The following is a 23,572-nucleotide window of genomic DNA, read 5'->3' as shown; positions in this document are numbered from 1 at the left end:
TGTGATCCTTCAGGTACTGTTTTATGTTCTAAGTGGAGAGGTAATTTCTGCCACTTCCTGCTATACAAAAGAAAAGTGCTTGAGTTAATAATGGCTGTAATTAAGGAGTTAGAAACATTCCCCATGCTCTCTTCTTCCCATAAACTTGTGTTTGTGCTCTGCAAAGCAGCAGTGGAGCAAGTGTTGGCAGAACATGTTGTGCAGCAGCAAATGGTTGCACTGGAAAACTCTCTGGGGGTAGCCTACATCTTTGGGATGTAGGCTGCTTGCTCTCCAAACCGGTAAAGTGCTGGTTCTTTCCTGTCCAATATTTGAGGTTTAATGTGTTTGTTTCCATGACGTGTTCAAGCTTCGAGTGGGTTTGAGTGTCTGTGGCTCTCAGAGCATGTTTGGCCTCTTCAGCGTCAGTGGAAGCAGGTACTTTGTGAGTCAGGGTTGATTTTTCCTGTGGGTATGATGGGCAGGTGATTTTTGTTTTGCCACGGAAATGCTGTATGGATTTGTCTGAACTTTTTCAAGGAGCTCTCCATTGGGAGAGCAACTGGAACTGGAAGGGAGGTCAGGGTGATTGGAAGTTCTTCATCACAACTTGCTGTGGAGTGTGAGTCTTCCCTCTGCAGACACCAACCGGTCTGGTGGAGGCTGTACCTGAGGAATTGTCAGTGGCATTGTCATCAGAACATAGCAGAACCTTCATTAATATAAACAAAAAGAATATGGCAAATATTTTGAGGTGTGAACATTGGATGTTACCAGTGTCTCATGGTTGAAGGTGTAAATCTCAGGGCTGCTTTGATGTACGGCTTTAGAGGTGTTGGGAAATACGAACCCTTCGATCCAGGGGAGGGAAGTGAGTCCTAATTTTCTCCTTCAGTTGTATGCACAAGACTTATTTTCCATTAAAACTTTACTCTCACATCTTTGTTTTCCCACAGGTGCTGAGTTTTATTTGGCTTGGGCAATTGGGCCAAACACAAGCTCATTCCTCATGTTTTTGCAGCGTCAACATAAATGCTGCTACTCGTGTGCCATTTATGCTTTGTGGAGTTAACACAGCATTCTGTTATTTCCATCTTTCTGGTGCTTAGATATCATCACTCTTATTATGCAGGTTTTAAAATGTCCTATTGCTTTTGTCAAGTTGTTTGTTAGAAGGAAAATGTGTTGGCAATATGTTGGAAGTTACACGTTTCCGGATGTTAAACGTGTCACAGCACCAGTGAACTGACACTTCTCTCTTCTCTTTTCAGCCAGATAATGAAATCTCCTCAGACTGCAATCATGTAAGTATTGCTTTGTTTCTTTCAGTCTCTAGTTGGGGTATTTTCACCTTATCTGCCTTATCAACCTCAGGTGTTTTGCAATTTGGTAGATTGCAAGCGGCCTTAATTGGGACATTTGGGTTCCTGGACTGGCCTGTGGAGGGAGAGCACAAGGCAACTTCTTTATCCCAGTCTAACCAATATGGTCTTACTGAAGACTTCAGAGTGGAACATATCTAAGATACCTTGCATATCTATACCAGAGGAGGCTGGCCAGAAACCTTTCCTATTTTACAGTTGGGGGGGTGGTTCCTGTGAGTTAATAAGAGCAATATGATGTGCTCCTTTTTGGGAAAGCAGCACCAAATTGCAACTGAATTTCAGCTGTTGAAACCTTCAGTATTACGTTCACAGCTGCTAAATTCTTAAACTCACTTGGAAAATGCTGTGGGGGTGTGATATCTGGAGGCAGTTTGAACCACTTGGCTGGTTTTAGAACAGATTTCCTCTCAGCACTGTGTTTTTAACAGTGAGCAAACTGTTAGCCAGTTTTCAGGCTGTCAAGCTGACTCTTCAAATCCCAAGACTCTAAAAAAATAATAAAAATAATTAAAATCATCAGAGCTAAGGTTGGTATTAGATTTCCTTTGGCTTCTCTCATTTGCATTCTGTTAGAATAGACCATCTCAAGATCCTTAATTGTTTGGTTAGCCCTGGATACAGACAGACAAGTGCATGTCTCAATGTCTGTCTTGGTTTCATATGCTTGAGAAGCTGTTATTTAGTTAATTATTGGAAGATATATTCCAGAAATGAAACCCAGCCATGCTGTACAACTAGTAATTTCCAACTGTGTTTATAAATTAACCTTTAGCACTGCACTGCCTGACTTCATGGCAGCTGCAATTCTCTGTTCTGGAGGGTTGAATCAGATGAAGGGGCACATCGTGTTTCAGTTTAAGTCTTGCCTTTTTTTGAAAAAGAGGAAAAACCTTCAGTAATTAAAACATTTCTGCCTGACATTTAAATGTGCCAGCAGAAGTTACCTGAATGAAGATGTAGTTGAGAATTCTAGAAGTCAAAGGTTGGACCTTTCCTCTGTTGGATGAAATGACAGGGTCTCTGCCTCCAGGCAGATGTCAGGCTGCTGTGGCTTCCAGAAACCTTTCAGGAATAGGAAGTGTGGGCAAAAACTGAAGGGGAGTGATCAAAAACTAGACCACAGAGAGGCATCTCATGTCCAAATGTCTTCTTTGCCTCCCTCTGCAGTCTTTGGTAGTACAACTGCTGATCATCTCCTGGGAAAATACTGCCTAGCACTAAAATCTGGATTTTTAAACTGCAAGTTTAGCCTTCCTTTTGGTTGTGGGAAGGTTCCTTTGGAGAGCATCTCATCTCAGGACTCTCCAAGGAGATTACAAATGCAGAGTTGTATTCTTATGGTGTTGGACCTCATTCTTTAGTCTGAGGGTGGTGAGACCCTGGCCCAGGTTGCCCAGGGGAGCTGTGACTGCCCCATCCCTGGCAGTGTTGAAGGGCAGGTTGGATGGAGCTTGGAGCAACCTGGTCTGATGGGAGGTGTCCCTGCCCATGCAGGGGGTTGGAACTGGATGGTCTTTAAGGTCCCTTCCAACCCTGTCATTGCTAAACCTGCAGCAGGTAGCAATTTACAGCTTTCATTGTTTTTATCCTTTCAGTGATGAAGTTGTCTTCATTAGGCATATTTCCTTCTAATGAGTCAGCTCATGACCTTATGGAGAGATTTTTATCAGTCTGAATTTGTTCTGAATTTTTTCAGATGAGAAAATTATTGCAGAAGTGAAGGGACAAAGTTGTTGTCAAGGAGACTTTGCATTGAGTGTTGCACTGTAGAAGGATGATGATGCAGATGGGGATTAAATAATGTTTCATTCTTAAGCAAAAAAATATCTGTCATTCTTGATGGGAAGCTCTTATAAACCCCCTTTCTTCTACAAATGCTGTCTCCGTAGCTCCTGTGGAACTACAAGCTGAACCTAACTACAGATCCAAAGTTTGAATCCGTGGCCAGAGAAGTCTGCAAGTCCACTATTGCAGAGGTAAGCTAGAAAAAGGGCACAGCTGCTCTTGTGGCACTAAGGTTTGGATCATTTCTTTCTGATAGTGAATTTGTGTGGGAATGATTTGGGTTTGGGGAAGCTCTAGTCTTAAATACCAAATGACCAGGCACGATTCATTAGAGCTCCTTGTGGTGCCAGGCAAAGGGGTGGGGGAAAGAAATGATAAACTTAACAGTCCAGGAGCTCTTCCCTGATTGGATTGGGTTGTCTTCTCTTGGTTAAGTGCTGGACAGTGTTGGTTAGAAGGGTTCCACTGAATTTAGCATAAGGTTTGGGTTGTTGCTTACTAGCAGAGAGGATGATCACACAGACATCAAATGATGGATCAACTTTCTTCCAGACTCAAAGTTTAATTACTCCAAGGACTTTCTGTTAAGACCTCCCTCTTTTTAGGTTGCACTAGGAGTTAGTTCTCTGTGCCTTGAGCTCAAAGATTACTTGATTAATCATTTTTTTCAGCTTTTGTTAGTGTTTTTTGTTTAAAGAAAACAAAAGGTGCCTAAGTAGCAATCTCATGTGTTTCATCTTCTGACACTTAATACTGAGGCAGGTGCATCAGCTATTCCACCCATTTTTAAGTGTTTCCAAAACACTCCTTAGAACTAACACATAGTGGGAATGTGCTGCTAACAGAAAGTATTAGCCTAATAATACTTTAATTCCCACTAAGAAATGTTCTCTTGCTGGAGACTGAGCTCTGATTTTAGTAGAAGTCATTTGGGGAATTGGTGACTGTCCCAGCCAGGTACATTCTGAAAAGTCCACCTTTAATTTTATCAGCTAAACATAGATGTAAATACCAACTTTTTCCTCTACTGCTCCAATTTTATGTGTCCTGGCAATAATGTTGATCTAGACTTAAGAGTTGGCTACCAGATAATGGTGGTTGTTGCTGGAGTGGCCAGGCAGTAACATGATGATTTGGTCTTTTATGTAGTTCACTGGCTCAGGCCGTGGAGCTCTGGGGCTGTTTCCAAAGCCAGGCTCTTCCAAAATCAGCACATTACTGTTGTGCACTGGTTTGGCTCCTGGTACTGGAGCTGAAATGGAGCCAAAGCAAAGATGCAGCTTTCTCAGAGAAACCTTGCTCGACTCTCTCCCTTTCACCCTGCAATGAATCATCCATGTGTTTGCTGTAAAATGTATTTTATGCCTTATTTATAACAATGGTGTTGACCCTGGTAACTATGGTTTTCTAAAGGCTATAGATGAGATACAAAACGTTCTACAAGCCTTTATCTGTCTTCAAATAATGGTGTTTGAAGTGTTGTGTGTTGGATTTGTTATATGGAGAGTATTGGCCTCCCAAGGTGAGGCAGAGAAAGATCTGTTTTATTCATCTAATCTGACCTGTAGGAGATTGTCACAGGATGCCCTGAGTTAATTCCTGTTTGAATTCCTGTTTGAATATCTTTCTAGACATGGCTCTCCGTTTAAATTGTTTTAATTTCCAGTATACAGATTCAAGCTTGGTGTGTGAGAACTGATAAAATGATTCCCTGCCCTGGCTTGGTATCTGAACCCTCCTGGATTATTGATTACCATGGATCTCCCATGGATCCCTGCACAGCTTTCAGCTTTTGTTAGCTGTGATTTGGGGTTTTTTTTGAGCAAAGTAGTTTAGTACCAGCAATCAGTTCCTGTAAGAGCCTGATAAAAATGAATTTGATGAGGATTTTCCTTTATACTAATATTCAGCTTCCAGCAAGTTATAAACAGTTCAGTAAATATTGTGTTGACTTTTGAATCAGTCTCACTTCTAGTATTATATTGTAGGAGGTCAGATGGCTAAAGGGTGATCCAAGTGTGATTCAGTGATGTTGTCCCTACACATCCACTTGATTTCAGGGGTTCCATGTGATTATTATGAAAGATAATTATTGAGCAAGAGGCTTTATAATCCTCAAGGTCGTTGTGTTTGCTTTCTTCAGATAGTGGCACACATGAGGTATTTCTCATTTCTGAAATAATTTCAAGCATTCTGACTTGACTGAAAATGAAACTAAAGCCCAAAGAGTTTCAAACTAAAGCCCAGAGAGTTTCTTTACCTGCAGATTTTGAAGCCATCAATGCAGGTTTCTTTGAGGATTTATTTTTTAAGTAAGAAAAGTTGAATTTTTAGCTGCAACCCCTGTATTTTTCTTTTTTAACAGATCAAGGAGTGTGCAGATGAACCAGTGGGTAAAGGCTTCTTGGTGTCGTGTTTGGTGGATCACAGGGGCAACATCACCGAGTACCAGTGCCATCAGTACATCACTAAAATGACAGCCATTATCTTCAGCGATTACCGGTTGATCTGTGGCTTCATGGATGACTGCAAGGCTGACATCAATCTCCTGAAATGTGGCAGCATTCGACCTGGAGAAAAGGTATCCAGAGAGCATGTAAATTGTCAATGGACTGGTAAAAGTCATTCACTTAAGGAAAATTCAGTGAGACTCTAAGATAGTGTGATTGTCTTTTTGCGACCGAGGAAATCCGTGGCGCGTCTCATCTGTCTGAAAAGGGAAACATCCTGATTCTTGCAGTTCCCTTTTAATGCATGTTTGTTCCTCTTAGGAGGCACTGCAATTCAGGGACAACTTTCATTTCTCTTCCCTCACTGCACTACAGGTGCTCTGGTAGGTTCTTGTCTTTTTGATCACGCTCTGTTGGACTTGACTCAATAGAATGAATACAATTCATGTTTCAGGCCCCGTCTTGCTGGGCTTCTTTGGCCAGGGCTGACACAGCAAGGTTATCAAGGTGATGTGGCCTGTGCTGGCAATTTCTGCTTTCTCAGGCTATCAAGAACTGTTATCTGTTTGCTTCCTCTTTACCCTGCCCACCCAAAAGCAGTTGAAGGGCACGTGGTACCAAGTGTCACATTTTAGTAGTACATACTTCCTAATGTTGTGCTGGTTTTACTAAACCCATCATTTTTTGTCAGATGAGATTTGAGCAGAGGTTGCAAACAAGAATTTGTGGTGACTAAATGTGGCATTAATTTCTGGAGAGATATTAGAGTACCTTCCAGTACCTGAAGGGGCTCCAGGAAAGCTGGACAAGGGCAGGGAGGGAGAGGGCAACGGAGGAATGGATGGGGGTAATGGATTAAAACTGGAAGAGGGAGATTGAGGTTGGACATGAGGAGGAAATTCTTTAGTGTGAGGGTGGTGAAACACTGGCCCAGGTTGCCCAGAGAAGCTGTGAAGCTGTGGCTGCCCCATCCCTGGCAGTGTTGAAGGGCAGGATGGATGGGGCTTGAAGCAACCTGGGCTGGTGGGAGGTGTCCAAGCCCATGCAGGGGGTTGGATCTGGAGGAGCTATAAGGTTCCTTCTAATTGAAACCATTCTGTGTTTTTCAAGGCACTGTCTTTCCCTGTCTAGCTCAGCACAGCACAGGCAGCAGTTATTGGTGCTGCAGTAACGAGTGGTTTCTTTTACTGTATGTTTGTATAGAATCATATTGGTTGGAAGAGATCTTTGAGATCATGAAGTCCAGCTGTTAGCCTAGCACACTGCTGTGGTTGGGGGTAAAGTTAAAATGAGCCTCTCAACTTCTAACTGCTTTTTAAATTATAGAAGTGAGAGCAGTGCTGGCTTAACTCTGCATAACTCACCCTGCTGGCCACAGAGGTTTGGGTGGGTGAGGTGTGAGGATGACTAGGGGGGGAAAACAAATACCATCTTTGGGCCAGCAGCCTTGTGTGGGACAAAACCTGAGTCACTAACCAAGCTGCTGTGGGGTTTAGTGCAGTTAATGCACATCCCTCACTTTCTTGGTACCCACCCCAGAATGTTTTGGTGAAAAGCCTCTCCTATGATGTCTTTTGTTACCCTGTCAGCTTTTGCACTTAGAGCAACTGAAGTGTTTTACACTGCTATGGAAACAGCTATAAATGGCTGTGCAGGCATTCCTTTTGTTGATGTTCTCTTCTTTCCTTTATTCTGCTTTGGAGAAATCTCATCTAATTTATTCCCATCAGGTGCTAGTTCAGGTTTTATTTCCACGCTGCAGCTTCTGAGAGTTGCCTGTAGAGAAACAGTCATTACCCTTTTGTGTGACTGAATGTAACTGTGAATTTAATAAATAGGACCTGGACACCTGAGGAGGAAGATGGGGAAGAGATTCATCTCTCTCCTTTTTTATGGAAATAGGCACTGCTAGACCACTAAATCCAGCCACATCAGGCAGCTAGTAGGTTGCAGTATGATAGCTTCATCACAGTAACTGGGATAAACTGGCATTTTTAACTTAAAAGGCACTTTAGGCTTTCTGGAATTACACTGCCTCTTGAAGCCCCTTGGCTAGCTAACTGGTTTCCTTTTCCATACTTCCTTTTTTTTGTTTTAGCTTGCTTTCTGCTTCCTAATTGAATTCTGTTCCTGCTGGGTTTGATGCTTCTGATGTGGTGTTTTCTGTGCTTTCTTTCCACCGGCTCCTGTTGCTTTTCTGCTCTGTAAGAGCAATAAAGTTCGGCTTAAAAGTCTTGATCTGCCTGTGGACTTAGTTTTGCTGCATAGAGCAGAAAGGCTTCAGATCTGTCATTTGAAAGCATTAAGTTTGGTAATATGCCTCTGTTGTGGAGTTGGGTTGTTTTTTTGTTGTTGTCTTCCCTTTTTTTTTTTTTCTTCCAGTTAATGAAGAAATATTTAATAGTAGTTTCAGTCACTTTTCCAGTTGACTGTTGTGCTTCAGAGTGAATTTGGTCTCCTGGTATTTTAAAGCTTGCTTTGTCTTCTTGCAATAGGGATCTAATTTGAAATTGAAATTGGTAATTGCAACATGGCTTTTCTTCTTGGGCTGCCTGTCAGAATCAGCTGCTTTCCCCATCTCCAGGATGTCCAGGATTGTATCAAACCAGTGAGTAGTGTATAGTTGCCTGGGTGCTAGATTTAGCCACCACATCCAAACTGGAGCTCATTATTTGCCATAATGAAGGCTCCATAAGTGTCAGCTGCACATCTGTTGTACTGCTTTACCAGAGAATAGTACTTTTAGATTCCTGAAAAAAGGGCACATTAAGAGACCATTATTTTATTGCTTTTTTTCACCCCTAAGTGCTCTGAGTACAGTTGCTCTCATCCTTTCCCTATTTTCATACTGGACACAGAGGGTGAATGAGTCTAAATGTGAAGAGATGGTAACATTCAGCTCAGTCTGTTTACTTAGTACACTGCTGGAATGCTACACTATCAGCCAAAGTACTGGGAATTAGCTTATCCAAGAGCCATCCCAGTAACCATGTGAGCTGGGTGAGTGCCAAACTGTGATAGATCTACTTGGGGTTTTCCATCACCTGTCTGCTCTGGCTCCAGCAAGTCAGCATGGCCCTTTGGTGTAAGGTGCTGTGCTGGTAAGACAGGTTAGGTTTTGCCCTCCTGTCTACTTTTGACTCTTATCTGTCTACTTTTCTAGCTTCTCTCTGCAAGTCTGCAGCTTGAACAGCCATGAACTTGAAGCATGTCAGGTTTCAGACAGAATAAAGTCCTTTCTCAGGAAGCTTCTGAAAATGACCATAAAAATAAACAAGAATTGCAAAGCCTAAACTATACTGGGGTGAGTGGAATCTCTGATGGAAAACAAATTCTAAGGAAAAGGTTTTTAAAATTCAGTCTTAGCCTAAAGCCAAGTGCCTGGAGCTTGAATTTTGGTCATAGAAATGAAATTTTCCCAGTGTTGTGCTGAAGGGCATTTGCTTGGGCATGTTTAGACCTTAGTTCTGTTTCTCTGTGACTCCAAGTGCCTTAGGGCAGTACTGGAAAGCTGCTTGTATCCTTGGTGGATCTAAATGTATCCTTTCCTAAAACTGTGCAGAGGTTCCAGGCACTGCAGTCTAGGTATGTTTAACAGATCTTTGCAATATTCAATTGAAATTCTTCCTTTAAGATTGATAGTGCTGGTGAGGCAACAATTCCAAGGAGTGTGTGTGATTTTTAGATGTAATCTTTTGGAGAAATGAGACCTAGACTCTGTGTCTGCCCCTGCAGCAGTTGTGGGAAGTTCTGACTTGTGGAGTGAACTTACAGGCCTTCAGCTCTAAGGTGGAGGTTTTCCAACAGGGTGCAAGATAGAGGAAGAAGGTTTGTTGGGATTCATTCCACAGCAGAGCCATGGGAGGCTCCTAGGCAGCTGGTGCTGGAAGAAGAGGGAGAGCTCATGCTGTGGGATGCCAACCCTAGGCTTTGGTGCCTCCAAAGCTGAGCTGGCCCCATGGGGCTGGTGGCATGTGGAAAGCAGGTAGCATAAAGGTGTGTCAATGCTGTCCTGCCATCCTTAGGAAAAGCTTGTCAAACTCTGGATTGCCAGCTGCTTTGGAAAAAGATGGGGGTGCAGCTATGCACATGTCTCTTTTCCTCTCCAGTCTGCAGTAAGAGATTGTGCAACCTGAAATGCAGCAGGTGTTGGCCTGTAATTAAAACTTGAAGTGATATTTCTCTAAACCACATTCACAAGGTCCCATCTATGCTCTGTTGGGCCAGTAGTTTGGCTGCCTTTGTGCTATTTTGTAGGAAGGATGAGTAAGGACCTCCTTAAGCTGGCTTAACTAGTCAGTGCCAGCACTTAGGGGCCTGATCTGCCCAAAAATGAAGCCCAGATTAGGTCAGTAAATCTCCCAAACAGTGTCAAGTGGGCACAGGAGCACTGATGGCACCACATGGAAATGCTTGGTGCTAGGAGGAAAGGGCAGGACTGCATCCTTCAGGAGCCAGCTCTGTTGGCCTGTGGGTGTTTCTGTGAAGTCTGACATGTTCTAAGATTGCTCTAGCACAGGGCAGCAGAGTAGCCAGCACTGCAGGATGATCTACCCAAATGTAAGCATTTTATTTGCAAAGCAATAAATGAGTCATTTCATGTTGTGTCCCTGAAATGCAGCAGTAAACATTCAGCACTCAGCATATGGAAATCTGCTTTCACTAGACTGTTAAAAAGACATTTACTTTCATAGATTGTGTTACTCTGATCAGGAATCTAGACCCACTCTGCAAGAAACCAGGACACTTCTGATTTTTCTAGCAGGAAAAGCTTGCCTTGTGCCCTCCTCGCTGGCTTGCAAGGGGAGGCTGCAGGTGAGTGAGAGGACTCTTGGTCTGCCCTGCCTCCCAGCTGCAATCTTACCTAGGCTGGAGCAAAAAAACTGCCAGAGGAACTTTAAAATGGTTGTTTTCCAGAATTTCTGCTTGTCATCTCCTCATTTGTAACTCCTGACCATGGGGATTTGTGGAACGGTGTTTGTGTTTGGCATGGTTATGGGTAAATGGCAACTTTCAGTCATGTGGTGAACACACACTGCTAACTAGTACTCCTCAGATACTTTCTGGGGTCAGTCCTGAGGAGCTGTTGATATTTAATTCTGTTTCTTCAAAGATGCTGATAATCTGGCCAGCGTGTGGATTTGGCCAGTTCCCACTCCAAGGAAAGAGCAAACCAAAATCAGGAGGTTTGGGGTGTGTGAGTTTGGAGTTTTTTGCCTTTTTTTCAAGGATAAGACTATTTTTAGCCCTTTTAAACTGATTATACCTCTGGGTTGCCTTCACAGCTTTGTAATGGTCCCATTCTTCTTGTGCTCCAAGCGTAGCAGAGTTAAGACAGGAATGAAAGGCTGCCTGACAGAGGAGACATGTCAGAACAAAGAGATTTGGAAGGGTTGCATGGCTTTGAATAGTCATAGTTGTGTTTTATGGAGGCTGCTCTCTCACTCACTCTGCTGCAGCAGCAGTGGATGAACCTACTTGACACAGGCTCCTGTGAGGGTAACAGAGCCCTGGAACAGGCTGCCCAGAGAGGTTGGTGGAGTCTCTTTCTCAAGAAAGATGGCTTCCCCATCCCTGGAACTGTTGGAAGGGCAGGTTGGATGGAGCTTGGAGTAACCTGGTCTGGTGGGAGGTGTCCCTGCCCATGCAGGTGGGTTGGATCTAGATGATCTTGAAGGTCCCTTCCAGTTGAAACCATTCTGTGATTTTCAAGGCACTGTCTTTCCCTGTCTACCTCAGCATAGCTAATGCAGGCAGCATTCCAAACCTGCCTGGATGTGTCCCTGTGGGATCTACTGTAGGTGATCTTGCTCTGGCAGGGGGTTGACTAGATGATCTCCAGAGGTCCCTTTTGACCCCCACAACTCTGACACCTGCAGATGTCAGGTTGAGTGAATTCAGATGGATGATTCCTTGTTGTATACTCCACGTAGTCTGATACAAGTTCAGTAGCAATATCCTCTTGCAGCATAAATTAAGGTTGTCTTCAGAGGAGAAGCTTGCCAGAAGCCTTGGGAGGTCTGTCCCAGAAGAGTTCTTGCTTATTAGGGGAATCAGATCGTCTACAGAGGGGATTCTAAACATATGAGAAGGGTGTAGGAAACTAAATGGAGCTTTGATCAGCTTCACCCTGCCTCTTCCAGGCTTTCATACACAGCACAGGCTCCCTAGATTTGATGGCCATAATCTAAAGTTGTCTTCAGGCTGGTAGGACAGTGAAAGTGGTGCACAGTACTGGAACAGAATCACTTTGAGGCTTCACTTACCCTTGAATGCTGTGACTTTTTATTAGTCTCTTAATGGATCAGTTAGCACTGAGAAGCCAACATGGGTCAAAGATCCTTTGCAGCCTTTTTACCATCACTAATTATCACCACCCCAACTGAAGGCTTGTCTCTGCATGGAGGAACTATGATTTTTCTCTCCCCCAAGTATGTTCTCAATGTGATGCTGTTGCCATGGTGCAAAGAGAGCTATGTCAGATTAAAGATAATTTGACCATTTTGGTAAACTGCTTTGAGCAGTGTGGCTAAGTAGTGATAATCTAATTAAAGCCACATTAAAACAGACCCAGAGCATTGAAGGGAAGGGGGGTTTCACAGAGACCATCAGCAGGATGGTGATGTATGAAGTGTGTGGCTACAGTTACTAACTGTTCTCTCCTCTGAAAATAAATGCAGTTTAGGATGGGTTTTGGAAGTCTAAGTACAGACAGTTTGGGGCTTAATTTCTGTGGTGCTTAATTTCTGTGGTGCTTATCCAGAGTCACACACCACTTGGTTAGGGAAGTGCTTGGTTACAGATGGTGCCGTGTTCTTCTCATCTAGGATGCCCACTCCCAAGGAGAAGTGGTGGCATGTCTGGAGAAAGGCCTGGTAAAAGAGGCAGAGGAGAATGACCCTCGAGTTCAGGTTTCTGATCAGTGTAAGAAAGCAATCCTTCGTGTGGCTGAACTCTCTTCAGATGACTTCCACCTGGACAGGCATCTCTACTTTGCCTGCAGAGATGACAGAGAACGGTTCTGTGAAAATGTGAGTAGTTTTCTCTTGCCTTCTCTTCTACACCAATCCATTCAGAAACCAAAACCCCATTGTTAAGAGAATGAAACAGGAGGTTGGAGCCTGAGCAAGGTTGTGTAGGACTGAAAACAGAGGCCTCAGGGCTGTTACTTTGCAAGAAATCTGGTCTTCAATTCACTCAATAAACAAGCATTTTTTTCCCAGTGGGTTAGTGAACTGAATTGGCATAAATGGTTTAATGGACAGCAGAGCTGGTGTGACAGGGAGTGAGATGATGGAGAAGGGACACCAAAGGTACATGCTGCTGCCTCTTGCAGCTGTAAAGCTGTTGCTCCAGGTTAGCCTGATGTGTCCGTGACCCTGGAGCAGCAAGGAGCTGGGAAGCTCTATGGGTCAGTTGTATCAACTGAACTTCTTCTCACTGAAAGGGTGATGAACACAACCACTTTTTTTTTTTTAATGCAGTAAAATGTAAAAGACTTTTATGGTAGAGAAGCTATTACTCATTTGAAATACTAACTTTGATATATTTCTATTTTAAAAAAGAAATCTCTTCAGGTGTGATGCTCATTAAGCATCATGCTGCTTATCTTTAATGGTAACTGTTACTTTTCTGTTCCACAGACTCAGGCTGGGGAAGGCCGAGTCTACAAGTGCCTCTTTAATCACAAGTTTGAAGAATCAATGAGTGAAAAGGTGGGTATCTGTCTTGGTGAGACACATCCTTCATCATTCATCAGTCCAGGCTACATTCTTCTTTTCCAGTGCTGAGGAGAATCCATCACCTACGTGCTGGGATAACTGACTGCTTGAACAGATGCTTTTACTTTGATATGTTTGTGTTTCCAGCTACGTGCTGAGGGCTTGAATTAATTGTACTCAAGTTAGAGCATTTAAAGTTAAGGACTGAAATAAATCAAAGCTTGGGGATGAGTAATTTGGAAAGGCAGAAGTAGAGCTCAAGTAGTGGCACTGTGATGGAGTGATACCATCCATGCTGGGGTAAGCCTTGGATAAATGCTGTCATAACACACAGATGAGAAACAAAATAGCCACGTGCCCCAGCACAGGAAGCTGTGTGTGTTGCACTTTTGTTTTCAAGGCTGTGATTGTCTGACTATGACACAGCAAATTCTATGGGAAAGTTGCATAGTTAGTTACCACAGTTTTCCTCCTTTTTATTTCCTGAAGGATGGTGTTTGCAGCCACAGGGAAAAAAAGTTGTTCTGGAAAGCCAGTCCTGAAAAGAGTTTGTATTTGGTGTAGGTGTTTTGGGAAGGCAGCAATGGCTTCAGTGAGTTTTGGAAGCAGCATCACAGTGTTTGGGATTATGTGGAATTACATCATCTGTCTGCAAGGATACAAAGATGGGTATCTGTAAAGCCCTTCTCTGAGAAGCTCTGCTGAAGGGAGCTTGATTCAGAGGCCTGGAGGGATCAGACTGATTTCCTTCTCTTTAAATGAATTAGCTATCTGAGAGCTTAGTTCCAATTAACAAATTCAAAACTGAGAGTGATCCCCAAGGGCCTGAAACAAGGCTTCAGTTGTACAGACTCATTGCTGAAATAGGCTTTGCTTAACCTGTTTTTGGTTGTAGTGGGTTTTGAAAGGTCTTCTCCATGGTCAGCTGTCTGAGATGCCAATGTGAGATGCTGAGAAGTTAGACAAAGCTGTAGCAAAGACTTAGTAGGCAGAGGGGAAGGAATGCTGTGAGGACACAGTTTGCAGAGCAGGAGGAACACAAGAGCTGGTTCTGACTCTTGTGGCTGCCAAGGTTGGACCACCTGCAAGGTCACAGGTTTTGTGGAAGCTGTTTCCCAGTCAAAACCCCCTCCTTGCTGGCAGCAGCAGCTGCTGCACACACATACACATGGCCACCAAGAGCTGCCTGGTGGGTGTCTTCCCTTGTGTGATCCAAACCTGCTCACCAGGCTGGGCTTCCTGGCCCTATCCCACCTTCCCCTGCTTTGGGGTTTGTGAGCCCGTAGCTCTGTGTGTCTGGAGCTTAAATTCTGTGCAGTCCCAAGGTCTCAGTCATGATACAGAGATAGGACCATGGAGGAACAGGTGGGAATATCTTGGGCTGGGGCTTTCCATGTCCCTGAGTAGTTATGGGAAGGAGGGGGAGAAAAATCATAACCCTGATGTAGGGAAGGGGAGAGAGCTTGTTCCAAGATTGCTCCCTGTTCTCCCTATGCAGTTTTTCTTCCTTTCAAATAGGCTGAGAATAGCCATATTAGCCTGAGCCTATTCAGAATTATCTGCCATCCTCAGATTTAATTTTCATTTAATTTAAACCAAAAGCTGAGCAGCATGAGCAGTGTCTTTACAGGCCCTTTTTTGGCTGCAATTGAAAGGCTTGCTCTTGCAGCTGCTGGGTTTGGGTTTGGCCACAGTGCATCCTCATGAGTGGAAAATAGCTAGAAAATCCCATTGTTAGCCTGCTTCATCTGCTGTCATCTGCTGGGCACATTGCAGAAAGATCCAAAGAACACCCACTTTGGTACATGTGGCTGGGAAAAGTTGTTTCTTGAGGGCATGGGGTGTGTTCCACAGCTGGGATAAATGTCAGCAACTGATCCTGGTTACCAGGCATGAGTCACGCTCTCAGCTGTAGCTCTGCACAAAAAGCTGGATGAATGTGCAGTTTTAAGAAGTGCTCTGCAGAGAGCTGCTGCCTTTGAAACCCCTTGATCTGCTGACCTCAGTGTGCATTGTTAGCTCTGTGGTTTCTCTGAGACCAGTGAAGTTTCACTCCAGCTTAAACCCAAAAATCTGAAAGCGCCAAGTCCTCTTTGGAAAGACAGCTTGAAAACGTAGCAGCAGCAGGTCTAGCTCTTTGCCAACAGCACGTGGAAGCTCCTTCAGCCATCCCAATGTGTCCCTTGCAGTGTCGTGATGCTCTGACAACCCGCCAGAAGCTGATTGCCCAAGACTACAAAGTCAGTTACTCTCTGGCCAAGTCGTGTAAAAGCGATTTGAAGAAGTACCGCTGCAACGTGGAGAACCTTCCCCGGTCTCGGGAAGCCAGGCTCTCCTACCTCCTGATGTGCTTGGAGTCTGCTGTGCACAGAGGTAAGTGGAGCTCAATCAAGAGCTGTGTTGACTTGCTGGGACCTTGATTTCACAGAATCACACAACTGTCATGGTTGGAAAAGGCCCCTTAAGATCACCTAGTCCAACCGTCCATCCAATGGGAGGAGGAAGGAACAACACATCCCACCCAAACAAACAACAACAACATAAAAACAACCCACAGCCACACACCTCACAAACCCAACACCACACAACCCACAGAAGACCCACCATGTCCACTAGATCATGTCCTAAAGTGCCACATTCCTTGGTTATCTCTAGGGATGGTGACTCCACCACCTCCCTGGGCAGCCTGTGCCAGGGTCTGACTGCTCTTTCAGTAAATCAATTCTTCCTTATATCCAGTCTAAACCTCCCATGGTGCAACTTCTGGTCCTGTCATTAGTCACTTGGGAGAAGAGGCCCAATGCCTCCTCACTCCAGCCTCCTTTCAGGGAGCTATAGAGAGCAATGAGGTCTCCCCTCAGCCTTCTCTTCTCCAAACTAAACAATCCTAGTTCCCTCAGCCTCTCCTGACAGGATTTGTTCTTTAAACCCTTCACCAGCTTGGTTGCTCTTTCTAAGGTTTCTGTTGGATCTTCAGCTTCAACTTGCATTTATAGTCCCCTTCTCCAATAGCCTTTTCCAAACTTTGCTCCAGAGGCAGATTTCCTCATCATAACACTTCCATCACCTTTGTTTTTGAGGATCAGAACAGCTGAGTAAACCTCTGACACTGATTCCTGTTGTGGGGGCAAGGTGTTTAAAATGCAGAAGAGCAAATCCCACTTGGATTGATGGTTTGTAATTGCAAATCCTTCAGTTCACTCTGAATTCAAGCAGCTTTTTTCCTCCTTTGTGTAGTAAGCATTAAATATGCTACTAGGTTAAAATGCAGAATAGAGAACCTGTTCATCATCACACCAGGGATACTCAGTCTCTGCCTCTTGTAAGTCATGCTCCTTCCTTGCAGTTCCAGTAACGTGGGTAAATGCCTTAATTTCTTTAACTCCAGTTTTTCTCATATAGAAGGACAGTAAAGGTGGGAATATTGTATTTCTTCATTTAAGTTGGTGTAAGCTGGAGATGTCCTAACAACAGCAGCTATCCTAAAGACATTAGAGGGTCTTCTATGATAGGACCATGCTAAAGATTCTCTCTGAAATAACCATAACAAGTAAAACAACGCCTTAGATCCTCTAGAGCTGCACTGGACAGCTGTTTGTGTTCCCCCTTGGTGTGCAGCTGGATGGGGTGGAGTTCAGCAGCAGGACTGCATAGCCTTGGCACCAAAGGGACAAGCTTCCAGGGCACACAGTCAGTGTGTCTGTGAGCTTGACTAACTCTCATTGATGTGGAAATTCTGTGTGCTGGTTGTGGGTTGGTTGGGTTTTGGTTTTCCTTCTCCCTGCAGTCAGGCAAGTGTTTTCCCTGAGTTACACGCAGAAAACTGCTGGGATTAACTTCCACTTTCACGGTGAGACAGGTTCTGCAGCACGTGGCTCGTGCAGGAGTCAGAGCCTGGGAGGAACACTGCATGGGCAGGGACACCTCCCATCAGCCCAGGCTGCTTCAAGCCCCATCCAACCTGCCCTTCAACACTGCCAGGGATGGGGCAGCCACAGCTTCCCTGGGCAACCTGGGCCAGGCTCTCACCACCCTCACACCAAACAATTTCCTCCTCATGTCCAACCTCAATCTCCCTCTTCCAGTTTTAATCCCTTCCCCCTTGTCCTCTCCCTCCCTGCCCTTGTCCCAAGTCCCTCCCCATCTTTCCTGGAGCCCCTTCAGGCACTGGAAGGTGCTCTAAGTTCTCCCTGGAGCCTTGTCTTCTCCAGGCTGAAACCCCAACTCTCCCAGCCTGTCTTCAGAGCAGAGCTGCTCCAGCCTTCCCATCATCTCCATGGCTTCCTCTGGACTCACTCCAACAGCTCCATGTCCTTCTTATGTTGGAGGCTCCAGAACTGGACACATTACTCCACATAACAACTGAGTTAATCCCAGTACATCTGCTCCAGAACATGTTTTGCAGTCTGATGTTGTCCAGAGTGTGGCCATAGAATGGTTTGCGTTGGAAAGGACCTTCAAGATCATGTAGTTCCAACTCCCCTGCATGGGCAGGGACACCTCCCACTAGCCCAGGTTGCTCCAAGCCCCATCCAACCTGCCCTTCAACACTGCCAGGGATGGGGACATCATCCCTCTTCAACCAGCGGGATGGTGCCACGTGTCGAGTAGAACTCTGCAAAGCATAAATATCAACTCCTTTTGTCTCCTCTCTGCTCAGGCCGCCAGGTGAGCAGTGAGTGCCAGGGGGAGATGCTGGATTACCGAAGGATGCTGATGGAGGACTTCTCCTTGAGCCCAGAGATCATCCTGAGCTGCCGAGGGGAGATCGAGCACCACTGCTCGGGCCTGCACCGCAAGGGCCGCACCCTGCACTGCCTGATGAAGGTCGTCCGGGGAGAAAAGGGCAACGTGGGGCTCACCTGTCAGCAGGCAGTAAGAAGCTTTTCTCTCCCTTGGCTGCTGGGAGGGGGGGTAGGAGCACTGATTTCTCTCTAAACATGTTGCCTTGTGATGTGGGTTCTTTGAAAGCCAGACTGGGTCATATATATATGATGTTTTATATAGTTTTAAAATTATATGTAATCATCACATAGTTTTATCTTTTTACATATTAAAAGTTGTTTAATATAGACCAAATTCTGGTTGCCCTTGCTTCCAAAAGCTAGACCAGGCATATCCTGAGGAATTGGGATTCCCTGGGCCAGCAGAATGGGCCATTTTATCCTGTATTTCAACAGAACTTTTGTGTCCCTTCCAGACAATTAAAACATGGTTTTAAGCTTTGTTTGTAGTTGGGCGACTGGTCTTTAAACACTGATTTGGGTTTCAGTGTAGAACAGCAGGTCATCTTCATGGAAGTGGGACAAATTTCCAGGTTTATCATCAGCCATATGGGATGAGGATGGGTCAGAAATATAGTATTCAGATTTTGCCAGTTCCATTTTGTCAACTGGAATACAAGTGGTCCAGGTGTACAGTTGATCTTTGGTGTGCAACTGGTCTTGCCCAACGTTCCTGGGCTGCTTCCTGAGGATAATGAGGGTTCAGAGCTTATTGCCTGGTGTTGCACCATTCATCCGTGTCTGCTCTGGCAGGGACAGGCACAGCTGAGGACAGTCAGATCCATGGTGTGCCCAGGTGTGCCAGTTCCTTGCCCTCTGCCCAGCACACAGAGCACCCTGCACCTCAGAGTCACAGAACTGCCCTGGTTGGGAAAGATCCCACCTCACCCAGCCATTACCCCAGCTCTACCAAGTCCAGTGCTAACCCATGTCCCTCAGCATCAGATCTACGTGGCTTTAAAACACGTCCAGGGATGTGGATTCCACCACCTCCCTGGGCAGCCTAGGCCAGTCTTTAATGACCCTTTCAATGAAGAAACTTCTTCTGATACCTAATCTGAATCTTTAATGACCCTTTCAATGAAGAAACTTCTGATACCTAATCTGAACCTTCCCTGGTGCAACTTGAGCCCATTTCCTCTTGTTCTGTTGCTTGTCACTAGGGAGAAGAGACTCCACTTGCTCCGACCTCCTCTTGGAGAGTTGTAGAGAACAAGAAGTTCTCAGTTCCCTCAGCCTCCAGTCCCTACCTCGTGTGATTCATGCCATAGAATAGCCACACTGATTGCAAGCATGCTCACTTTGGATGCTTACAAATTTGCTTTCCTATCCACAACAATTTCTTTTCTTCCAGCTCCAAACCCTGATTCAGGAGACGGACCCCGGCGCCGATTACCGCATCGACCGGGCGCTGAACGAGGCCTGCGAGTCGGTGATCCAGACTGCCTGCAAGCACATCCGCTCTGGGGACCCCATGTAGGTGGCTCTGGGGTGCAGTGGAGCTTTGCTTCTCTTGGGGCACCCATGAAGGTTGTCTTGACTGACCAGTGTAGGTAATAAAAGCCATCCATAAAGAACAGACTCCGAACTCACAAGTCTTGCAGAGGTGTTCGCTGAGCTCTGGGTTATGGTTGGGCTTGATGATCTTCGAGGTCCCTTCCAACCTTCTGTGGTCCCTTCTATGATTCCTTTTTGCAGCATCAGCAGGCTAGTTTGTTTTTAACAGGGCAGTGAAGGATGTAGCTATCTCAGGCACTTGGGATTAAATTTGTAACATTTAATGTGCTCATTTCTCTTACTACAGAAGTCTTTAGCAAAGTAACAAGCCTTAAAAGGCCACATAAACTCATGTTGCAGAGACAAGTGTCTTCTTTGTCTTCAGGTCTGATAGATACTGTATCCTGACACAGATTTTATAGAAAATATTCCTGATTATACAACATTGCTTATTATTAAATATTCCTCCTAGCAGCCTTCCAATACCTAAAGGGGCTCCAAAAAGTTGGGGAGGGACCTGGGACAAGGGCAGGGAGGGAGAGAACAATGGGGAAGGGATGAAAACTGGAAGAGGGAGATTGAGGTTGGACATGAGGAGGAAATTGTTTGGTGTGAGGGTGGTGAGAGCCTGGGCCAGGTTGCCCAGGGAAGCTGTGGCTGCCCCATCCCTGGCAGTGTTGAAGGGCAGGTTGGATGGGGCTTGGAGCAGCCTGGGCTGGTGGGAGGTGTCCCTGCCCATACAGTGGTTTGGAGATAGATGATCTTGAAGGTCCCTTCCAACCCAAACCAGTCTGTGTTGATTCTATGATGATGATGATTATTTTGTCATATATCAGCCTTGCTGACATAACTAGAACACTAGAGTTCAAGAGGGTAGAGATGTGGTGTACAGGTGGTTTAGGTGTAATCTTTTTGAAGGATGAGAGACAGCTTCACTGTGTTTGAACACCTTAGTTATGGTGCAGTGGAAAGGCTGATCTGGAGCACTGTTCCAAGGAAGCCCAGCATGGCTATAACACCACGTCCTAACTTTTGGTTTTTTCTTCTATTTGCAGGATTCTGTCTTGCCTGATGGAGCACTTGTACACTGAGAAGATGGTGGAGGACTGTGAGCATAGGCTCCTGGAGCTCCAGTATTTTATATCTCGTGATTGGAAGTGAGTACTGGAAAGGATGATTTTATCCTCACTTGGTGCTTGTGTTTGGTGTTTGTATCCATAAACAGTTCCTTGGGCATATGTGTTCAAAAGAGGACTTTTAAGCAGGTCTGTAGGCATTAATGACTCTCTGGGATAGTAGGATCAAAAGCTGCTTAGAAAAACTGAAGTGTGATGTGCACCAGTCATGCAGCTCTACAGAGCATCTCCAGTTTGATGTCTCAAATTCAATGCATCTTTAATGAAAATAAGTTTCTCTGGCCTTACTGAAGTTGAAGGTCACTTTCTGTGCAGGTGGCGGCTGGTTTTATCTGCTCTAAGTGCTACAATATGGGAGTTAAGAAAGCCAAGCTACTGAATATAACAAAGAGCCATTGTGTGAGAGGATCCCTGCTTCCATTTCTGCCTGTTTTCAGACTCTCTAGATGTGATTCCAGCCAGGAGAGCAGGTGTGATGCCCTTTGGAGCACTGCTTTGCCAGCTTTCTCATCCAAAGGTGGCACTGCTTGGTTTAAAATATATACAGAGCCTGTATCTGGATGGATTCAGATGAGGAGAGGATAAATTTGATTAACAGGACCAGTGAGGAAAGAATAAGTTTTGGGATTTTCTTCTGGAGAAGACTGAGAGGTGAGGAAAGAGGATCCATCAAACAGGGTTACTTCAAGAAGTGGAATAATGGTTCTTGGTGACCACAGGGAGTGCAAGGCAAGGTTACTGCAAAGGGTATTCCAATCAAACATGAGGAAGATCTGACTCATTTCTGGGCAGCATGGCCAGGAATTAAGAGCTGACATGCCCTGTGAACCTTCTGCTTTTCAAATCCATGACCAGAGTTCAGGGCTTTGTGACTGTTTAGTCATCTCAACAACTGCCTCCATAGGGAGATAAAAACCCTCTAGGTTGTTTGCTTTTTCCCTTCTCTTCCTGTTTCCCTTCACTCCTGCTTGTGTCATATTTCCAACAGGTAATTAATTGATTTCACCAAACTTAAGTGATGGGAAGAAGGAAGGCTGAGTATTTTCATTTTGCTGGGAATAAAGATAATTCTCATTCATGTTGCGGGCTGGGCAACATTGGCTCATTTTTCTTGTTTAACCACTGTTCCCTAAAACTGCCTTACAAAAACTGTTGCATAAATGTGTGCCTAGCACAGATGAATGGAGGAGGGAGGGATTTCTTCTGACTTTTTTATCGTTCTCTGTGTAATTGTGTCCACTGATGCCACTTGGTGTTTGTCTTCTAAAGTGTGGTGGAAAACGACGCTTCCATTTTGAAAAGTTGGCAATAATCTCACTTAGCTTCAATGTAATTAGACATCATCTGAAAGGTTCTGCAGTTTTCTGGTGTGCAAAAACACAAAGGGTGCTGAGTCTTCAGTTAGCTCAGACCCAGGGCAGCCCATAATTAAGCCAGATTTTTGTGAAACTGGCGTTTCAAAATGGCAGCAGCACAAAATGCATGGAGAATGTCATACAAGCAAAACGTGGTACTTGCCTCCCTTCCTGCTGCTTTAGGGACATCAAGGGGCTGATTTCTCTTTTTCCTGAGTCAGCATTTGGCTGGTGTGCTGCAGGAGAACACGGGAGGGGCTTCAAGAAGTGTTGAAGGTGGAACCTGTAATGAAAGATCTTTGTGTATTTGTGCAGCGTTAGGGAGTTGATTCCAAATGGAGTGGCAAGTGTTTTGCCACCTGTTGGTTAGCTGAAGTGGGTGGTGCATGGAACTGCAATTGGGTTTCTCTGCCTCAAAAGCATTTCAGAATATGAGGCAGGTTGGAGGTTTGGATGAGGTGCTAGTGAGGACCTCTCTGTCTGCAGGCTGGATACCGTCCTGTACCGCAAGTGCCAGGGAGACGCCTCCCGCCTCTGCCATACCCGTGGCTGGAATGAGACCATGATGAGTGATCTGATGCCTCCAGGGGCTGTTTTCTCCTGCTTGTACAGGCATGCCTACCGTACAGAGGAGCAAGGGAGGAGGGTAAGTGCTGGAGAGCAACTGCTGCTCTTTGATCTCTGGCAGGAGGGTTGAACCTACGCTGGGAGGTTGGACATGACTGCGCTCAAACCACAAGAACTCACCAAAGCTGCTGGAAAGCACTTGAAGCAGGTGGTACTTGACTGCTTTGGTTGTCCTCCTCAAGTGTGCCTGGAAGGTTTGTGGTGTTCTGGTGAGGCAAAATAGCCACGTCAAGGTGTGACAGTAGTTGCCTGCAGGGGGAACTATGTGCTGACAACACCTTGGGTATATCTAACAAGAGTTACAGAGCCCTGGCACAGGCTGCTCAGAGGGGTTTTGGAGCCTCCTTCTCTGGAGGCATTCCAAATCCACCTGGACATGTTCCTGTGGGATCTACTGTTTGTGATCCTGCTCTACAGGGGAGTTGGACTAGAGGACCTTCAGAGATCCCTTCCAGCCCTGACTGCTCTATGACTCTTTTCTGTTTAGATCTAGTGCAGATCCTCCTCCTTGTCTTTCCAACGAGGAATGTGATTCCTTGTAGACAGCTAGCATAGCTGCAAAATGGGTTTTATGCAAAAAGGAGTTCCAAGCCCAGCTTTTCTAGGCTGTTCCTCATTCATTTTGGATTTGGGTACTTCTGATTATAACCCATTATATTCTTCCTATTGATTTACAGCATCTTTCTAATTCTTTGGAGCACACTCTACTGGTGATTGTGGTTATGCTGCATGGAAGGCAGTAGGGATCTGACTTGCTGCCTTGCAATCTGGAGATCCACCATCATGACATTTGTTTGGTTCAGAGCTACCTTTTTCCAAGTTTCCTGCCCTTTTGCCTCTATCCTGGCACCCC

At 45.1% G+C, this 23,572-nt stretch overlaps 1 protein-coding gene across 1 annotated transcript in view; it reads left to right on the top strand.

Moving 5' to 3' along the window:
* Window positions 1–385: 385 nt before the first annotated feature.
* Window positions 386–23,572, top strand: part of GLG1 (golgi glycoprotein 1) — a 37,600-nt gene continuing 14,413 nt past the window's right edge. Inside the window, exons 1-11 of the mRNA XM_009998312.1 lie at window positions 386–424; window positions 1,251–1,283; window positions 3,254–3,340; window positions 5,515–5,730; window positions 12,427–12,630; window positions 13,243–13,314; window positions 15,510–15,693; window positions 17,981–18,195; window positions 19,459–19,580; window positions 20,657–20,758; window positions 22,579–22,738. Of these exons, the coding sequence (XP_009996614.1) occupies window positions 386–424; window positions 1,251–1,283; window positions 3,254–3,340; window positions 5,515–5,730; window positions 12,427–12,630; window positions 13,243–13,314; window positions 15,510–15,693; window positions 17,981–18,195; window positions 19,459–19,580; window positions 20,657–20,758; window positions 22,579–22,738 (1,434 nt within the window). The remainder of the gene's footprint in view (window positions 425–1,250; window positions 1,284–3,253; window positions 3,341–5,514; window positions 5,731–12,426; window positions 12,631–13,242; window positions 13,315–15,509; window positions 15,694–17,980; window positions 18,196–19,458; window positions 19,581–20,656; window positions 20,759–22,578; window positions 22,739–23,572) is intronic.

Source organism: Chaetura pelagica, unplaced genomic scaffold (assembly GCF_000747805.2).
Source record: "Chaetura pelagica isolate M959 unplaced genomic scaffold, ChaPel_1.0 scaffold125, whole genome shotgun sequence".
Classification (NCBI taxonomy): Eukaryota; Metazoa; Chordata; class Aves; order Apodiformes; family Apodidae; genus Chaetura; species Chaetura pelagica.
Note: the sequence above shows the minus strand (reverse complement) of the source record. Positions and strands in the feature narration are given on the sequence as shown.